Source organism: Saccostrea echinata, unplaced genomic scaffold (genome assembly GCF_033153115.1).
Source record: "Saccostrea echinata isolate AGI-Se365-2 ecotype Australia unplaced genomic scaffold, CSIRO_AGI_Sech_v1 ptg000083l, whole genome shotgun sequence".
Lineage (NCBI taxonomy): Eukaryota > Metazoa > Mollusca > Bivalvia > Ostreida > Ostreidae > Saccostrea > Saccostrea echinata.
The window spans coordinates 1,533,121-1,552,994 of record NW_026889832.1 but is presented as its reverse complement, the minus strand read 5'-3'; the positions used below and the strand labels follow the sequence as shown (position 1 = coordinate 1,552,994).

Below are 19,874 nucleotides of genomic sequence, written 5' to 3'. Positions count from 1 at the left end.
TGTTTGTGTCATCTGTACTTAGCATTAATAAATATGATTTTAATATAATTTTTACAAACGTACACTAATTTGAGTATCACTGAAAAAAAAAGATTGACTGTAGTAATATTAATTTTTAATACATAAGGAGAAAATTCTGATACTTTGAATAACTGTTCTAAGAAGAATTCATATTATTAAAAAAAAATACTGTACATCACCAAATTTTCTCGACACCTTATTTTCGCGAGATAGATATTGGTATTGATAAGCGAGACAGCATTTACACGAATGTTTGTTATATATCCTATGCAAATAAAAATATACGCGAGAATGAAATTTTCGCGAGCAGACCATATCGCGAAAATTGCGAGAAAATAAAATATGGCAAAATTAAAGGTGACTTACAATAAAGGAAGCATTTTTAAGTTTAGGAAATATTTTCATATTTTGATATTTTGCTGACTTTAAATGATAATGGATAATTAATAACTAAACTGTATGACCAGGGTGTTTTCAGCATTTCCATCGTCACCTTCCTTTATTTATGTAAAATATTTCAAGTTTATTTGCATGTGGTGTTTGCATATCACAACTGATTCTGAAAGCAATAGCATGATCTGAGAACGATCATTGTTCTTTTCTTCACCTTTTACATTTCATATTTTCATTTACGGTATTAAGAACTTTCAAACCTTTTGTTCAAAACTTTAAACTTTCATTCAAATTTAAAAAAAACGTTAAATTAAAGCAAGTATTTCTTCCAAAAATAATATCTTTGCTTGGAAAGTTCGGATGATACAAATCTAAATCTATCTCATTGAAAACAATTATGATACTTCAAAAAAAAAGAAGAAGAAGAAGAAGCAATGATATATTTTTTAAATCATTAAAATGGACATCAGTCCTTTATATGTCATTTCTGTACAGAATTGACTTACTACTTTGTTTTCGATTTCTTAAAGCAAAAATATATCATAAGGTAGGTCTGAGTACCATTTAAGAAAACGTTTGTCTGTTGTTTGGTGTTGTTTTTTTTTTTTCTAAAAAAAATTGAATTACATTTTAAACTAAACTGATGTACATGCTTGCTTTCAGGTGGAAGTATTCCTCTTTGTTGAAAGTCACATACTAATTCAATTATGTTTTGACATACATGGTACACAGGTTGTTAGTAACAGAAATTGTCCCCAATCCAACATGACTGTCGAATATGTGGACCATTGTCCAGGAACAAAAGAGGAGTGGATGCATGCTGCCGTGAGAAAGAATTGTTCAAATATCAAGCAAGACTGTGTTAAGTCAGAACAATTTCAATACCACTGTGTCATCAATTCGTTCATAAATGCGACTATGGAAGTTTGTGCCCCTACTTGGTTTTGTATAGGTTTGATTTCATGTATCTAGCAAATCTAGCAAAAACAGGACTTAAAATGAATTTTTTTTCTTTATTTTAATGATTTAACTTTAAGATTTTCCCTGGACAGGGTTTTGTGCAGAATATAACCTGCAAGGAGAACGAATCCAGGACAACATTGATGCACCGTGTACAACATTCTCCAATCCTTGCCCGCAAAGATATCTATCTTCTGAAGCATACCTATGTGAGCAGTTTGACAAAGATAAATAATGATTTCTCTACAAAATCAATATAGCAACACTTTATTAATATTTCTTCATTCAAAATTCTGTTACACAAAAAAGTAATCTATAAATGCATCAAGAAAGATGAAGCAATATTAAAATCATTCATAAAATGTTACCAGAAGTTAACAGTAAGGAAAAAAATGATTACAAATGCGTTCAGTACCTCTTATTTCAAGTTGTTTTTTTACTTAAACACAACACTTTTTCATACTAAGGTAGACATAAGTAAAACATAAATACGAAGGTTGTTCGAAAAGTTCGGGGACAATGTCAATCCTCTTTATACTACTTTCAAGAAATAAAATATAAGCTCATTATCATATGTAAAAAATATTTATTTTGTCGATGTGTGAAGTTTCATTCCATTCGATTTAAGGTATCTGATGTACAATTGACTAAAAAATGATGCATGGTAAGGTATACATCCCATATACTCATTTGATAGGTATGGGTATAAAGTTTCTAAAAATAGAATTTTTTCCCGCCAAATTACTATGGGGAAGTAACTCCAGCATTTGAAATATAATGCAGGAAAACATGATATTTTTCTGGTGATGTCCAAAATCTGTACAATATAATTGATATTTGGTAAAATATGATTGATGATAATAATAAACAATATATTTTTGAAATAAAATAACTAATTTTATCTTTCTCAATTATATTTTGAAGAGAAAATTTCCAATTTACCCCCCCCCCTCCCCTTGACACACATACAAGAAATAATATTGAAGAAAGGAGGATTGTACCTAGTTTATTACATGGTTATTTACACATCAATCACTGTGTTTTTCTGCTCTTTAAAACCATTATGAATATTGAATTTCCATACAAGTTAATTTTGTTTAATGAATAAAAAAAAATATTCATTTTTATAAGTAAGAATTTTTTCTCTTATTGAACATGATTGTGTTTTATGTAAGTAGCTATGACAATGTCATCTAACTAAGAATCATACTGCATCAAACAAAAACAGTAGATGGATATTACAATGTGTAAAACAGTAGCTTATTTACAAAATACATCAAGTTTTGGGTTCAAATACATCACATTTCACAATAGGTGCTAGCATAAAAATCACCTACTACTCATAGATGCCAAGCACAGGTCAAAACTTGCAACCTTTCACCAGCAAGTTGTCGTGTCCCAATATGAGTGAAATATTTTTGAAGGGACATAAAGCAAACAAGCACAAGTGCAAATACTTATGGTACTCATAAAATTGAATACTATTCAAAAAAAAGTAACAAGTACAAAAAAAAACTTGACACAACGAGTTTTTCACACAAAAACTATGAGTGCAGAAATTTATGGTACGCATAAAAATATCTTTTCCTAGTAACAGGTACATTGTTATTGTGAGAAAAAATGACACAACTTGGGTATTACAGTATCTAACACTTTACAGTCATTGGTCACTCTTGGTTTACCATGAGAGTTTTTTGCACAAAAAACATTACGCAGACCATCTTCGCCTGCACGTTTATGAATTATTTTCAAATGATGCAAACCAAGTCCAGAGCCTGCAACATTCTCTGCCATGTTCATTTTTAGAACACCATTGCCAACAAGAGCACTCAAAGATGGCAGATACAAGGCTTTTGCCGCACTAAACTTTTCTTGAAGGAAATGTGTTTCTGCATCATATGCAGATTTGGACAGATCAGATTTACAAATAGCAATAGATAATATTTTGGAAAGCATTTTCACATCTTCTACAGCATCATGTGCAGAATATGACTCTTTACAAAAGTGCTTAGCAAGATATATCTGTGTATACTTTTCTAGTTTTTTATGTTTTGATCGAATCAAAGACAACGAGTCAGTAAAACCTGACACATTTTCAAGAAACTGTTTCTGTAAACCAATCCGTTCAACAGCATAGGAAAGGACTCGGAAATCAAATACTCGACCGTTGTGAGCTATGATGATGACTCCATTATTCCTAAATGTACTCAACCAGGTAAGAAAATTTGAAACTGCGTCACGAATGGGAACTGCAACAACTTTGGATCCATTAGCATAAACTGATGTTCCATCACAGACTATTCCTGTCGTTTGCTCTGCTCCAGGCTCTATGGGTATTTTTGGTAGAACATAAGTCGAGAATGAATCTCCAGACTCCATCTCCACAGCACCAATTTGAGTAATATGAGGCATGGCTCCTTGTCTGACTACAGAAATACAATTACTTCAATTTTTACTTGATATTTTAGAGTATTTATAATGATAATACAAGCAACCACTTTTGCTAAAAATAGGATAGGCTTAAAATAATGAGCAACTTACTAAGCCCAGTTGTTTCCAGATCAAAAACAATGAATGTTGGCTTCATGTTCTTCAGCTTTTGAACAGCACTAAATGTTGGCTTGGTAATGGGATCTGGTACTTTTTCAATGTCAGCTTCTGCACCAAGACCAACCTCTAACAATGCAAACATTGTTATTCAAATTGTTAGCATACATATCTATATAACATAAAGTATTTGCTTTCCTACAGATTTTACTTTCTTTTATTAAGAAAACATATATTTCAAATCTACTAGAATAGTTAACCTGATTGATAAGTGGACCCCTCTGAAGCCTCAAATGCATCCTTTTGAGTTGCTCTTTCTTGTTTTAGGATAAGACGACGACGTTTGGTCTCTGGTAGTCTCATCTTTTCTCTTTTCTTTTTCCTGTCTTCATCTACTTTGCTAGAGAACTTCATGTTGAAATGACCCGGAGACAGACCACTTTTACTAAAAGCCTGAAATCATAAAATATAGATGAAGACATTTTTAAACACAATTAAATATCTGGTATATCCTTATTAAAGTGGCACAATTACATGAATTATCTTTTCTTTTTTTTTTAAATTATATGTTTATTCACCAATGAAGGACCCTTGGGGGCATATACAATTATTTCATTTAGATCACAATTAAATGATATTGAAATATAGGAATAGGATAGAATGTCAATCGTTTCTATCATGGAGATACAAATGGAAGACATCAAATACCACAAGAAAGACACTCATGAAAATGCAAGTAATAATTAAAAAACATAACTGAAATTTGTAATGACCAACTCAATATGAAACAAGCAAACAACTTACAACCCAATGAAGAAACAAAAGAACTAAAACTTCAACACCAAAGCAGAACCTCTGAGAGATATTTCCTTCCAACATTTATGCTTGCAGCTGTTGCATGAATACGAAAGTCAAGGCTCTCACTCTCTCCATAATGCAAGTGCTTAGGGGCTTTGAGCATTGCTGCACGATTGGCATACTCACATGCCTGGCTTGAACCCAGGTCCACATACATGGCCGACTTAGCTATTATTGGTTCAAAAAGCAAGGTTAATTTCTCACGCAGTAAAGGGTCACTGAGTGGTGCTTTGTATGGCAAACTTCGATGACTATATTTCGCTGAGTTTCCTACGCGCTTGTAACCACAAAAACGTGCATGACAATTACTGTGTTCTCCAAACTGGTGAGGAATCAGCGCTTTGAGGTTCTCCCGCATCCCATCTACATCACCTTTGTTTTTGCTAAATATGTACTTGATACACTTATGGAGATGCTGAATAACCTGATTACTGAGACTAACTTCCTTTCTGTTGCGTAGGTCATATAAGAGTTTGACAATGTTTTTAATACAATGATTTCTGTCAAGCTTTTTTTTAACAGTCACACCCATATTCTTTTGCAAGCGTGCAACAAGTGTGTTATCGCCATCACCCTCTATAATTTCAACAGGCGTACCTTGTTGGATCATGTCTTTGATGGCCTTCAGGCCTGCCTCACTTTCCATAGCCCTCGCAGACCCTTTATGATTCCACACACAGCGATGTTCTCTGACTTTTAGCCCTGTTCTGTTTCTTCTCCACCATTTACATACTCCACAAGTAAGGTGCTTTATGACAGTCTTCAGAACTTTATTTTCCTTGCTCATCATAAATGTATGACCTGTGAAAAAAATTCCATGTTGCATAAAGTTATTTATTAACAAACTTTCAACACTTTAATAAAAAATGTATATAATTATTTTTCTGAATTTAAAAATATGATATAAAAAATATATGGAAAAAATCAAAGACAATTTATCAGTTATAATTGCTTTATTTAACATATTCCCCAGGGAATTCTTTTTTTAACTACCTGTTAGACTGTCAAACCCCCTTTTCTGCCACCCATGATCGATGCAAACTGTCATGCCTCTACGACTTTTAGGAGCAAAGGAAAGTTTCTTTTTCACTGCCGGATGTATCTTCTGTGTTTTATGGCCATCATGAGTGAAGCCTGGCATTCCTGAGCTATATAAAAATAAAAGTGAAAATAATTTATTTATATGACTATTTTTTTCAACAATATAATATCTGTCTAATTCATCAATTCTCATTCCAAAGAAAAATAAATTACCCTTGGTGATGATCAATTGTACAAGAAGATGCATTTTCATTTTTTTGGAAACTGTCTTCTGCGTTACAATCTGGCACAACTTTCTTTTCATCAAATTTGAGTTTGGACCCTCCAGAGCTACAACACATTACCATTATTGATCATATTTCTATATGATATACAAAAATTTTATAATTTTTTTCATCAGTATTGGTGCAGTGCCTATTCTAAATTTTGATATTTACCAATGGTCATGATCAAGGGAATCAAGTGAGGAATCATGGTCAATTTCATTGCAAACTGATTCCGGCATTCTGGAAACATCCCTGTAAAGAATAAAATCAGAAGTAATACAGGTTAACACTGTTATGTATTCTTCATTGTTGTGATAACGATAATAATGTTAAATGAAAATTTACCCGATAAATTCATCAGGAATTACTGCTACCCCCAAATCAGTAAACTCCTCTTTAAAATCTCCCTCTTCTTTCTGTGAAACAGCTCTGAAATATACAGTTATACATGTAGTTATGTTAAATTTATGTTGCATTTGTATTCAAAACATTTACCTGTATTACAGGTATTTTATTTAATACATAAACATAATTTTGATTACATCATTTCTTTCTCAAAGGCCATCATGCTTTCTTCCTTCATGTTATCTTTGGCATATTTCTCAATAATCTGCCCAGCCCTCCTTTCCATAGTTTTCAAACTTCTGTTATTTATGAATGGTAAATCTAATGTTGTAAGCAGATTGTTCATTCGCTGGGGTCCACCGACATTGTCAATCATGGCTACAAGGAATATTTGTTTGTTATTCCTTTCAAGCTTTTAATAAAATTTACAACAGAATATAACATCATTAGGACAATAAAATCAGAGATATTGGCAAACAACATAGCTGCACCAATTTTTGTATTTATACAAAAACTCGGCATCCCCTTGCCATGCTCTTCGTCTCTGTGCGTTTTCCCATAAGGAATCCTGTTGGGCCTCAGACAAAAAGTACATTGGACATACAGATACCCGCCCAGTCCAAGTTTCATCTCACCCTTGATGGTTCTTTTAGTAAGGCAAAGAGGCCCGCATTTACAGTGCCTGCAATTTTCCAGGGCATCTATAACTGACACCAACTCTATCACCCGTCTTCCACTTCGCCACCCGTTTGCACTAAAATTTTTGCTATTGATCAAACTTTTCATACCAGGAAAACACGTTTCACACGTGTCCCCTTCACAAATATGACCAGATATATAGTTATGGTCGACTAACACATTAATTTTTGACGACTTTTTGAAGCGACCTTTTTTATTCCGCTGCAACATGGACGCCGCCATATTGAAAACTGTTTATAACAACGTCACGAGATATTTAGATATTTTGGTTTTTAAACTTAAAAATAATTTTCGGGTATCAAATTCTACATAAAATTGTTATATATGAGTATTAATCCAGTTGAATGAAAAAAAAATATGCATTTAAAGATTTTTTACTTTCCCCCGTAATCTACCGAGGTCATTCCGGAAAATGCCGAGCTCTCATGCTCAATTGTACATCCGATACCTTAATAGAAATCAATTTACTTTATTGTAAAATCAACATAATTGATAACCCCGGAGCAAACTAAACATTATCACGTCAAAAATATAGCGTCATGAGGTTCTCAAAATATTCTCCCGATACATTTCACACAGTCTGGTCCAATATCTGCTTATTTAAAACGTGGCTCTATCAAGTAAAATTCATTTTGAGAACAATTGTTCCAGTATAAAAATTTTGATCGTCAATGTTTTATTTTTTACCGCTTAACTATGCTTTCACAAGACCAATAACTGTGAAACGCCTTTCTCTTTCCAGGACCTTACTAACTGAACGTTTTGGGTTGATTCTTTAAGGGTAATCCGTTTTCTCACAGATCGTCCTCGTCTGGTGCAGAGTCCCTATCATTCAAATACCGCCTGGGCCATTTACACACATACAGTCCCTGAAACTTTCTACTTTCCCACTTGAACGGTGAGCGAACGCTGAACGAACGGTGAACGAACGCTGAACGAACGCAGAGCGAACGGTGAGTGAACGATCTGTGAACGCTGAACGCAACTTGGTGAACGATGTGTGAACGGTGAACGGTGAGCGAACGCAGAACGCGAACGGAGCGCAAACGCGAGCGCAAAGTGAACAGTGAACGCAAGATGAACGATTTATTCGGAATGCCTCTGATCTTTTCCTTGCATTGAAACTATTTTATTGTATTCTAATGCCTGGTGCTAAAAAATAAATAAATAATAAATAAATAAACAAATCAATGAAAATTGTCCTCAGAAAGACGATACATGCACATTAAGTAAAATTATTAATTTAAGTTTTTTACAATATTTTCTGCACATATGTACGATGTTTAAATTCAACTTTTGATAATACAATTTTTATCGCTGTAAAACATTGTAATTGTTACCGAACGCTGTAGTATAACAGATGAAATTAATCTAGTTGTAAAATAAATATGTTTATTCTTATTTGATATATAAAACCATTACAAATAATGTGGATTTTAGAAGAGAAAACTACGGACTTATAGAATGAATTACAATGGTTGTAACAACCATAAAAGGCGATTCCGTGTAAAATAATGAGAAAAAAAAATATTTTACAAAGGTATGTGGACGTATTGCATAAATACACTTTAATGCAATAATTTATTTATGTGTCAGTTTTATTTTTTATGATGATATATTGAGCAGACTTCTACATGTATCTGTAGACTTTCCCGGCCGTGGTTATACTCGGACAAGATGATACAAGGAGGCAATCATATTATTTGTTATATGTTAAATTTTCACAACTTGATATTTAAGTAATATGCTGTCATAGTTTTTATTAAACAGACAAATGAGAGAGAGAGAGAGAGATTCGGTTTTAGCCCCCCCCCCCCCTTCCTCAAATGTTTGTACCTATATCAAACAGAAATTCTAATTTTTTTCTAAATATATCAGGCAGTGAAAGTAACCATTTTTTTTATCAACAAATCCATTTGTTTTACAGTCATAATCGGTTTTTGTTTTCCTGCTTCAAGTTCACACGAAGTCCACGTGCATGACCTGTCAATCAAAATCATTCGACACTGTGCAGGTGTTAAAGTCTCGTCACACCGAAGGCAAAGTGTTAGTATTTCCAAGAAGTTTTAACATTTTTTTCTTATCATTTCTAGATCTGATTCCAACATTTCTAATATAAATAAATAAATAAATGAATAAAATACATTGGGAATAAATACTTGGAGTAATTAAGCCGCTTGAATTTGAAACATACTACCTGCCAATTTAAAATATCACGGCCGGCACATGTATATTTTGAACTACGATTGTTTAATGACTGTTTAGATGCATGTTTGTTTTGAGACTGAATTTTTTGTGCTACAAAACACATTAACTTCTTTTTAAATGTTAATTAAAATGTACTGGAAATACTAAGTAACCGATTAAGGGGAAAGGGGGGGGGGCTCTTAATAATATCGAATGACAAACATTTAAAGTTACGGTGAAAAATATCATTACTGGAGAATCGCTTTGGTTATATAAATGATAATCATGTTATAAAGGCATCTCTCTCTCTCTTTAATTAAAGACTTTATATATGTAAAGTTGAAAAAAATTCTTTAATGTATTACATTTTAAACAAATATTATTTTTTTTTAACCACACTATCAATTTAATTCGCTCTAAAGATATTTAATTAACTGGATATCTGCAGTACTGTTTGTCATTCTCAGAAAAAGTTCTAACATGTATTTCTGTATTATTTAAAAAAATGTATATAAATAAATATTTTCGTATTTTTGCTGCAGTTGGTAAATTATTTGACTTCGATTATTATCTATCCATTAACGATTTGTCGTCTTTAACATAACAACAAAATGTTGCAGTGCTTGAAGTATCAGTATTTTGCCCGTATTTAAATTTAATTTTTCAGCGTTAAGCATTGTTCTACATAGGTACATACATGTACTTATAACAACATTTATTTTCCAGATAAATTTTATCAATAACCTAACAGCTAAGTTAGAATAATAAAAATAAATATTGTAGATAATTTTTTTCCCCATGAAATAATGATTCTTCAAACACGGTATGTTAGTTATTAAATTCAAAACCTGTAAATCCTTACTTAAAAAAAAGATAAGTCCTTTCACTTCGGAGTTCCGAATGACACTGAAGACTGAACGATTAGTGAACGCTGAACGCAAGGTGAACGCAAAGTGAACGAACGAAGAGCGAACGGTGAACGCTTTGTGAACGGTGAACGCGAGCGCACGGTGAACGCTGAACGCAAAACTGTGAACGGAGAGCGAACGGTGAACGCACGGTGAACGAACGGTGAACGCACGCTGAACGAACGGTGAACGAACGGTGAGCGAACGGAAAAATGGGAAAGTAGAACGTTTCAGGGACTAAACATGCATGACCCGCTTTTGAGATTTTTCATGCTTCTTACAACATTTTCAGATTTTATTCTAACGTTTTCCAGAGTACAACAAAAAATGTATCGCTAACGGCTGTTCCGTGACGTTCTACGACTTTGTTATCTTCAGAAATTGATTTCTTTTCCACGAAGCCAACTATTAAGTCCAAATTTGTAATATCAAACGATGAACAGTTCTTAATTTGATCATCTAGATTTATTTTGGTTTTGAGCTATTTTACAGAGAATATGACTACAGACATTAATTAGTGTATTGTTGTAAATTACTAGATTTTAACTTGCTCCGCGAACCAATTTTCGCAGTTTTTAACTCAAAATAAGTTTGAAATAAATCAAGATATTCTAAAAAAAAAATTAATACAAATCGTTTGAATTTATTGTTAAAATATTTCTACCAAATTTGGATATAATATGACGTTAAATAAAGAAGATATGACAGAAGTCCATGAACTTTCCGAACAACTTTCGTATAATGTACAGTGTTGAAAGAATAAAAACAAAGTTATCAGTATCTTATTATAAAGCCATAAAATATAAATTTACGATATGCTTTTATAGAGGATAAAAGAATCATTGATCTAGATCATACAGATTTAAAAAAATAATAATAATAATTTGTATAAAATAAATCCTCAATACATTTTAAACCGTTCATCAAATATTTTACATATTCCTGTACAAAATAATACAGACAAAGAATGTTATGACCTTGTGGATGACAACTCAATTCCAGAAAAGAAAGAAGAAAATGAAAGAAAGTGAGATATTTTACATCCTTAAAAAGTTGTTCACAAAATGTTGCCGTATCACCAACAATTTGCGTTGTATGTCTGCCTGTGTTAGCAATGATTTATCTATGTAATAATGAGTATTAAGTAACCAAATAAGCTTGGGAACCTTTGATTCCTTTCTTAATTTTGATGATAATATAAGGAAGCAGATCGATCAAGAATGATAAGTAATACCAAAAAAAATTAACATTTAACAATTTTAAAGGTGATAAGATTGTAAACAAATGGCATTTTCTCATTCCAGAGACATTCCGGTAAAGAAAAACGACAAAACTGCAGATATTGCAATAATAGCTATCGCAACTGTTTGCCTAATTGTTGTAGCACTACCAACAACGATTTTATGCTACAAGAGAAGACGTCAAAATATGGAAATGTTTTGTGTTGATATTCATCTTAATTACTAAAGTTTTAGACTCCACAAACAAAGCTTGATATTTACATATTTTTTTTCGTTTAATATTCTGCTGCAGATTCAAATATAACCTCTTACAATTAAATTAAAAAACAAACTTTTTTTATATTTTAGGAAGAAGACAAGGCCATTCTTTGAAAGAAACTAAAAAAATGATATCAGAGTCACATATATGACGTTTACACTAATATTTTAATGGATTCCCCTCATTTAATTCTGCTCAATTTTACATATAAAGAGATTTTATTTTTTTTCTTCTTAAGGCAAATTTGTAGATATGCAATTCTCTTCAAAAGCCTAGAAATCAAATCTTACAATTTCCTTAGCTAAAATTGGACGATTTGGGGTAAAAGCTGAGTTGCATTTTTTTTATTTACAAAATAAATTAATGGCTCAACAGACAAGATTTATCACTTAATTTTTTTTTTTTATATGAATTAGGATATACCCTTTCGATATTGAAATATGTTTATGACCTCCATGCACTACACATTTTATGCATTGATCACATGACTGTCAATCAGTGGACCAAACTAAATTCAATACAGAGTGGAGTATACTTTGTTATTTTAATGAATATTGAATTCATGTGAAAAGAGCTTTACAAAAATAAATTCATTTTAAAAAGGGATTATTTGTGCACGTCTACATTCTGTTGATTTCTTCTAGCCTGAACAGTGCTGCAACTGCATATATGTACAACTCAACTCAGTCTTTCAATCTATACATATGCCCTTTTGCATGTATAGTGTAATGAAATATGAAGGCTAGAATTTTCGCTTTTTCAGAAACATTCAGGAAACACAGTTTCCATTTTGACAAGCACTGCCAAACACTAAGGCATGTTTATCATTCTTGTTGATTTCTCATTTAAACACCCATTTGTCTCGGCCTTTTGTCTGCCCATAATGAGCTTGATAATATTCCTAGTGGGTTTCAGGACAAATATTTTGAACGCATTATGTAAAATGGGAATAAGATTAATCTTATTGATTTTGAAAACTTACTAAATTCTTAACACGCCAAATTCTTGTGGAATCTTTTAGAAAGCAGACGTATAACCAGCAGGTCTTTTTCCTTATCTGAGCTGTAAGCTCAATAAAGCTCTTCTCATGACGGCGTCTGCAAATGATCCCCGATCATTATTCGACGATGAAAAAATGAACCTTTTGCCCGTTGAAAAATTGAAAAGTGACAATTTCCTTAAAATTTGCATAGCTTACATGAGGAAAAAACATGAATACGGACCTCTTTAAAAGCTTGTAGATTTTGTTAGGTATATATAAATACTTTTCATTTCGGTTAAAAAGATTAAAGAGTATAAATCAAAAGATCTGTAGACGAAAATACCCAGCTGAAGTGTAAGTAAAACATTGCATATGTACCACAATGATTACCACAATATAGACAAGTTTTGAAAATTAATTGTGCTATCCTGTATATATAAAGGACATTATCATAAAGGGGTGCAATGTTGGTTTCAAACAATCTTTCGAATAAAATTTATTTTCTGTTTTGATAAAATGACAACAGTCTAAGTCATGAGGAAATGCTTCCATTTTGATTTGACAAAGGAATTTTTATTTTAAGAAGCTTTTCTTAAAGTTTAAGAATAAAAAGTTTTCCCTTCTTTATCCCACAGAGAGAAAGAGAGAGAGAGAGAGAGAGAGAGAGAGAGAGAGAGAGATGTTTACAATGTCTGTTTACCGATTAACCGAGTGGCGTTTGGGTGCATGTATTTTTATGTCAATGATTTTAACAGTTACATACATGTACTTTAGGATATTAAGTAAAAGTGTCCTACAATCTAAATGAGAAGAATTTTGCAATCTTTTAGATACTTTTGGTACATTTTCATTGAAACAAGCATTTATTAACTATCCATTTTAATTAGTAAACACAAGCGTGAGAGGCAAATAGTTTTCAACTAGATTGCAAGTAAAACTTCCATGACGTAAAAATTATTATGTAGAAACATCACTGCGTAATGGAAAGTGCTGTTAAAATCTTACTACTTTTTCACGGAAAAAATTATTATTAAGTCTAGCTTGAAGCCTTACCCAAATGTTTACATTTTGTACATATGATCGAGGATTTTTTTTATCAACTCATGTTCATCACACGATTCTAGCAGCACTTTCCAAGTGCTATAGAATATAAAATACAAGCTTTCAATATCTACAAACATTTTGTTTCAAAGTGTGTGTGTGGGGGGGGGGGGGGGGGGGCGTAGTGTTGAACTTTTGCATCTTTGTTGTAAAGAACGGCGGAAGAAAGACTGATCGGGATTTCAAAACACTGTCTGTCTTCATCCACAGGACGAAAGACCATCTTTAAGCAATCGCTTAATGGTGGCTTAATGGTAGCTTAATGGTGGCTTATAGAAGTTAATTCCTTTAAGCCACCATTAAGCCACCATTAAGCTGCAGCTTCTAGGTGCTTAATGTCCAAACTTCATTAAGCTACCATTAAGCCATCTTTAAGCTGCAGCTTAATGGTGACTTAATGTCCAAACTTAATTAAACCACCTTAACGCATCCAGTATCAAGTCTTTAAACTAACTTGTAAAGTTTGAAGTTGTTTCAGTATCATTTCCGCAAATACTTATTCAATTCATAATTTTTTTTTCGCTATTTCCAACATCTTTGTCAATGCGTATAAACTCGGGAACTGAGAACAGCTTCATCAAATGCCTTAAAATTTTCGCTCCCTAAAATCAGTTTGTTTGAATACTTGTTTTAAAATTATTTTTATCCATAAATACATAATATATATTAATTTAAAAAAAACAACAACATATTTTTCTTTCGTGTTTGGAGAGCCACGTTCCACTGCCGAATTCATAGGAAATGTAATTAGAGTCATTTTCTTCTGGAATATCTTTGTCTCTTAATTTTTCTTTGAATAGAGAAAAGTTTAAGATATAAAAAAAATATATAGGTAGATTATATTGCTAACCTTTGAATTAATTCATGGTTAAGTGCCATTATTTCTTCCTTTCTTTTAAAATACTGCAGAAGTAAGAATTTATTTAAGATAATGCAGAAGTAAGAATTTATTTAAAATAATCCAGAAGTAAGAATTGATCAAAATATAGTAGGTCTTCAATGATTGTTATTTCAAAATCAATTTTCAGAAGAGCAGCCGATCAGATTAAACAGGGTATCCGACCAGATTTATACACATTGAGAAACGGGGTAAAATAATCAGTGTACAGTATATCGACTAGTTAGACAATAGACCTTAATTAGGTGTCCCCACCAGTCCCCGGTCAATTAACAGGAAACTATACACGGGAACGTACAGTGATAGATTTTGATGATTTATTTTTTACAAAACTTAAAATTTACGCAAGCATATAACAAATTAGAAATTATGATTGTACACTAAAAGACAATTATTTTGATACCCATAATGATATAAAAAGAAATAAAACTGAAGATATGTTACAAAAATATTTTATAACTTAATTGTTACGCAAAGATTGTCAAAAATCGTAAATGTCCGCAGCATATTAATAAGAACTATATCTGTTTTTTTTTTTTTCCCAATCGTTCTCTTTCGATTATATATTCCTTTTTAATAACAAAATTTTGTTATATCTGTGGAATTTCAATCTTTTCATGTTTATAAATCGGCGAATAACAGAACGAGGAATTCAGTTACTTAAAAATCAAAAAGTTGTTTCACACCATCACACCGAACTCCGGTCCACGGTTAAGAAATATTAACGTAATATAAAACTTTATCAAAATTTCTTTTTTAAAATATATACATATATATAAATATAATTATTCGTATTATTGATTAATAAATATAAACATCAGAAAAAAAATACATGTACGGTACCTGTAACCATTCCAAACAAGTTTTGTTAAAAATAAAGGTTTTATATTTCACACCAATCTCAACAGCCTCGATAGCTCAGTAGTTAAAGCGTTCGCCCTCGAATCTGAAGGTCGTGGGATCGAACCCTGTTGAGAATGCTTTTTTTCATTTATTTTTTTTTTTTAAATTTTCTTTCTTTTACATTATTTTCGCTGAATTAACAAATGTATAAACTCGACATATATAATTTTTGTGAAGAAATCATGATAAAAATAATATTTAACCCGTAAAAGCAGTTTTATCGACTGGGTAATGGTGACTTAATGGTGGCTTAAAGGTGGTTTAATGGTAGCTTAATGGAGTTTGGACATTAAGCACCTATAAGTCTGGCTTAATGGTGGCTTAATGGTGACTTAATGATTGTCTAGAAGCTACCATTAAGCACCTATAAGCCACCATTAAGCCACCATTAAGCTACCTTTAAGCATCCATTAAGAACTTTGATATGGCTTAATGGTTACTTAATGGTGGTGTATTTATTACTTAAATGTAGCTTAAAGGTGCTTAATGGTGACTTAAAGACAACCATTAAACCATCATTAAGGACATATAAGCCACCATTAAGCCAAACTTAAAGTAAGTGTTTCATCTTGTGATCATAAGCAAAAAATGATAAAAATAAATCAGCGTACCTCATTCTTAATCTTTAATTCCTAATGAATCACATATGATACCCACGGAATGTACTTTAAAACTCCTATTTGTTTACATGAATTCCCGCTAGTTTCATTTTCACTCAGCAAATATCTGATCAACAGGTGTGACGTCATGAATTTGGTACTTAACCCCCGTGACATTACTTCTCAATTTATACCATCTAAAATGACAAGATTTAGTTTATATTATGTTCTAAAAGTTTCCATTTATTTCTTTGACCTGAAATAAAACTTTTATTATAGATACTAAAAAATCGTTATCTCTAAAGATCACGTCATACAGTTACTATGTCGTCATATTGTAAAGGAAAGTAGAATATCTGAGTGTAGCCTTAATATATCCGCGTTTTTCGTACCAGCGTTTACTTCTTTACGTGACCTCGGTTTATATGGTCTCATCCGAAGAACGGGTCTCCACGTCCCACAGTGGGATTCGAACATGATGATTCTTACTCCGCAGCTCTATAGTAAACGCTGTAACCACTGCGCCACGCGAGCTGCTATTTGTACGTAAATATTCTTGCGTATTGAATCAAAGGTAGAGATAAACCCAGTATGCAGGTGATAATTGTATACTATATCGTAGGTTTGCCATAAGTGTCTTTCTCTATAGTAAAATATTCAATTACAGATAAAAGATGTAAACACATGTTATGTTGTTATGTTATATTTTAATTGCAAGTTCGTCGAGTGTTCATCAGAAAAATGCGAGGGAATTAAACGTTGAGACTCAATCCTTGTTATCAATCACTTCTTTTAAACTTTGTAACACTCTTTTGTGATGGCGGTCATTTTTCAAGCAAGGTCAATTTTCGTATGGGTTGCAGAAGTAGAAAACTGACATTTAGGGTTTTTTCCTACAAAAATAGAATTTTTTTTCTACGGTTTGGGGGAGTTATTCTTAAACGTCAATACTGTTCACGGTAGATCAGTCGGTAAAGCGCTCGCTCAGTGATCTAGAGGTCGAGAGTTCGAATCTCGGTCGCGACAGACCTAAGTCGATAAAAAATGGGTAGCAACTATTCCTTCGCCATGCGCTCGGCACTTTGAAGTGAAAGTTGCGGGTCCTTTGGATGATACCTTAAAAACCGAGGCCCCGTGTCACGACAGGCGTTGGCACGATAAAGATCCCTCACTGCTCAATGGCCCTGAGTGCCAAGTATAGGTCAAAATTTGAAGCCCTTCACCGATAAATGGTGACGTCTCTGTAGAAGTGAAAAATTCTCGAATGGGACGTAAAACAACATACTATCAATCAATCAATCTTAAACGTAAATAATATTTTTTTTTCTGCGGAGGTCATTATTTGTCTTTACACCGACATTCGTCTGTCTGTCAAACTGTTAATCTGAACACTTTTAACATCTTCCACTTCTTCTCTAATACCACTGGGCCAACTTTAACTCTACTTTCCTCTAAGAATGTATTGGTCGATGGAATCAGGTTCTGTTCAAATAAATACCACAACCTGCTGTATCAGCATATTGCAATTTTAGGCAATTGATTTTAGGCAATTTTACCTCTTGTAACTAATACACATTTAATTTATTCTTTCTATATGACATAAAACAAACATTGTGTTCTTTAAAAATGTAAAATAACAGCTTCGATAAATAATTTTTAAGCATTCTGATCGTTTGCTAGTGGTAGTTTATACTTTCATGGTTAATGTTCTTACCTATTGTATGCGTAATGTCGATAGATAAACGTTTTGATGAAGGACATGAAAGCACAATTATTGTTTTGGTGCTGTCTGTAAATTCTGATAATTTCCATCTTAGTACGTGAAATATAGTTTCCCTTTAATGTGCACATTCAGGTAAAATAAAAGCATGATTTTGTATACATGTTCCCTAGAAGGAAAAATAAAGGCAGACAAAAATTTAATTTATACCTTTTGGTTATCCAATTTTGTTCTTATACGAGAGGCATGTAGCTATTTACTTTATACGTATAATTGTAATTTAATACAGTGAATGATTTGTAATTGTCGTTTTGTGAAATGATATGTACTTCAAGAACAATAACATAGATTGTGGTTTTAAGCATTGTTTTATTTGCAAACTTGTAAAGCTGAAGTATTGAAGTTTGATGGCGCATAATTAGTTGAATAGTTAGATACTTTTTACATGACTCTTTATTCAATACTTACTTACATATTTTTGTTAATTGCACTAGTTCAGTCTCAAAGATAGATTTTGGATGAAGTTCGGTGTGCATTTCAATAGATGCTTTGAAAGCTTTAATCCGATCATTTGATTTTGTCTCCTATTCATATCTCTGATTCTGATTAAAAGAAAAAAAACTCTAATATAATCAAATTAGACTTTATTAGAGTTTGGAAAATAAGGAATTACATGTAAATAAGAAATGTTATTTCCACTATTATTTGACTTCTTCCTAAAATTAACACATTGATAGACTGGACAAGCAGCGATGCTTCGCTGTTGTTATTTCCCAAGCTGATCCAGGTCACAAATGTATTTTTCTTACTACTATATTTATAATAAGAACAAAGTTAGTATTCATTGCAGCTAAAGTATTACTATATATTTTAATAAATTCATTTTTATAGTTAAAGATTTACAATGAAATAACATCTAATATATATATAGATATATATGCTAAAATTGGTCCATTTCTTAAGCAAAAGTTATTCAAAGGTCATTAATGTTAAGAACACTAGGTGAAATGTGTACTATCTTGAGGAAATTGCTGTGGAATGCGTCTATTTTCAGAGAAATCATTCATGCAGGCTCGATGGACATGACATTAAACATGCCTGAATTCGATAGAAAATAAAGAGTATTGGGTACACACGAGGGGTGATCAAAAAGTTCGCGAACTAATTGAATTACTTCCTTAAGAGAAATAAAATGAGGTTTCAGTGCTCATTATTTTTTAAAGTAGCCCTCTCCAATTATAATGCACATCCGCCATTGTTCTGTCCATGTGCGAATCACGTGATCCAGGCGGTCACGTGACATGCTCGATGGCGTTCTGTTCACAGAAGCTAAAAGATTTTTCTGAATCTTATATTTCTTACCATGCAAGTTATTTTTATAACAGGAACAGTCCATCCGTCAGAAATGGCCAAATCTCGGCAATAGGATGGGTGGATAAGGACATCCTTTCCCAGAATTAGCATGGTGATCATCAAAACCCGAGTCCTCCTTCTCGGGAGCGTCGTTTATCCGATGTGGATAAAGTATGAGCGACCTCTTTTTATCATATCTCATATGTTTAAAGTCTAAAGTAAACAACATTTTAGGGATTTAAAAAGTATATTATTATTAAGATTTTCAACTATTTTTCTAATTGTACTTTGGCGATCTTTCATAACAAATTGCTCAACTAAGGACACATCTTTTTCTCGACTTGCTTTCGCTAGGCAATAGAACAAACATCATTTCTAACCATCTCCCTGCCTTCACTAAAACAATCAATGCAATTAATGATTGAACTTCTGGTAAGTCTTTTGTCTTCATAAACCTTGTACAAATTATCATATTCTACTGCAAAGGAATTTCCAAGATATACATTAAACTTTACAGCCGTTCGTTGCTCGAGTACGACTGAGTCAACCATTTTTTGTCACAAGTCACCTACATATTGACGTCATTGTTACAC

At 32.5% G+C, this 19,874-nt stretch overlaps 2 protein-coding genes across 2 annotated transcripts; one reads left to right on the top strand and one right to left on the bottom strand.

Annotated features, from left to right (window-relative positions):
* The first annotated feature begins 1,148 nt into the window (after positions 1 to 1,148).
* On the top strand, positions 1,149 to 11,256 carry LOC133176858 (uncharacterized). The gene is made up of 3 exons (XM_061311920.1): positions 1,149 to 1,366; positions 1,467 to 1,583; positions 11,186 to 11,256. The coding sequence occupies exons 1-3, from the start codon at positions 1,180 to 1,182 to the stop codon at positions 11,254 to 11,256; spliced, it is 375 nt and encodes a 124-aa protein (XP_061167904.1). The 5' UTR covers positions 1,149 to 1,179.
* LOC133176848 (uncharacterized) lies at positions 3,255 to 6,873 on the bottom strand. The gene is made up of 9 exons (XM_061311910.1): positions 6,629 to 6,873; positions 6,432 to 6,515; positions 6,258 to 6,338; positions 6,034 to 6,150; positions 5,773 to 5,927; positions 5,377 to 5,580; positions 4,182 to 4,374; positions 3,916 to 4,050; positions 3,255 to 3,800 (listed from the first exon to the last, which is right to left on the bottom strand). The coding sequence occupies exons 1-7, from the start codon at positions 6,805 to 6,807 to the stop codon at positions 4,367 to 4,369; spliced, it is 828 nt and encodes a 275-aa protein (XP_061167894.1). The 5' UTR covers positions 6,808 to 6,873; the 3' UTR covers positions 3,255 to 3,800; positions 3,916 to 4,050; positions 4,182 to 4,366.
* Positions 11,257 to 19,874: the final 8,618 nt, after the last annotated feature.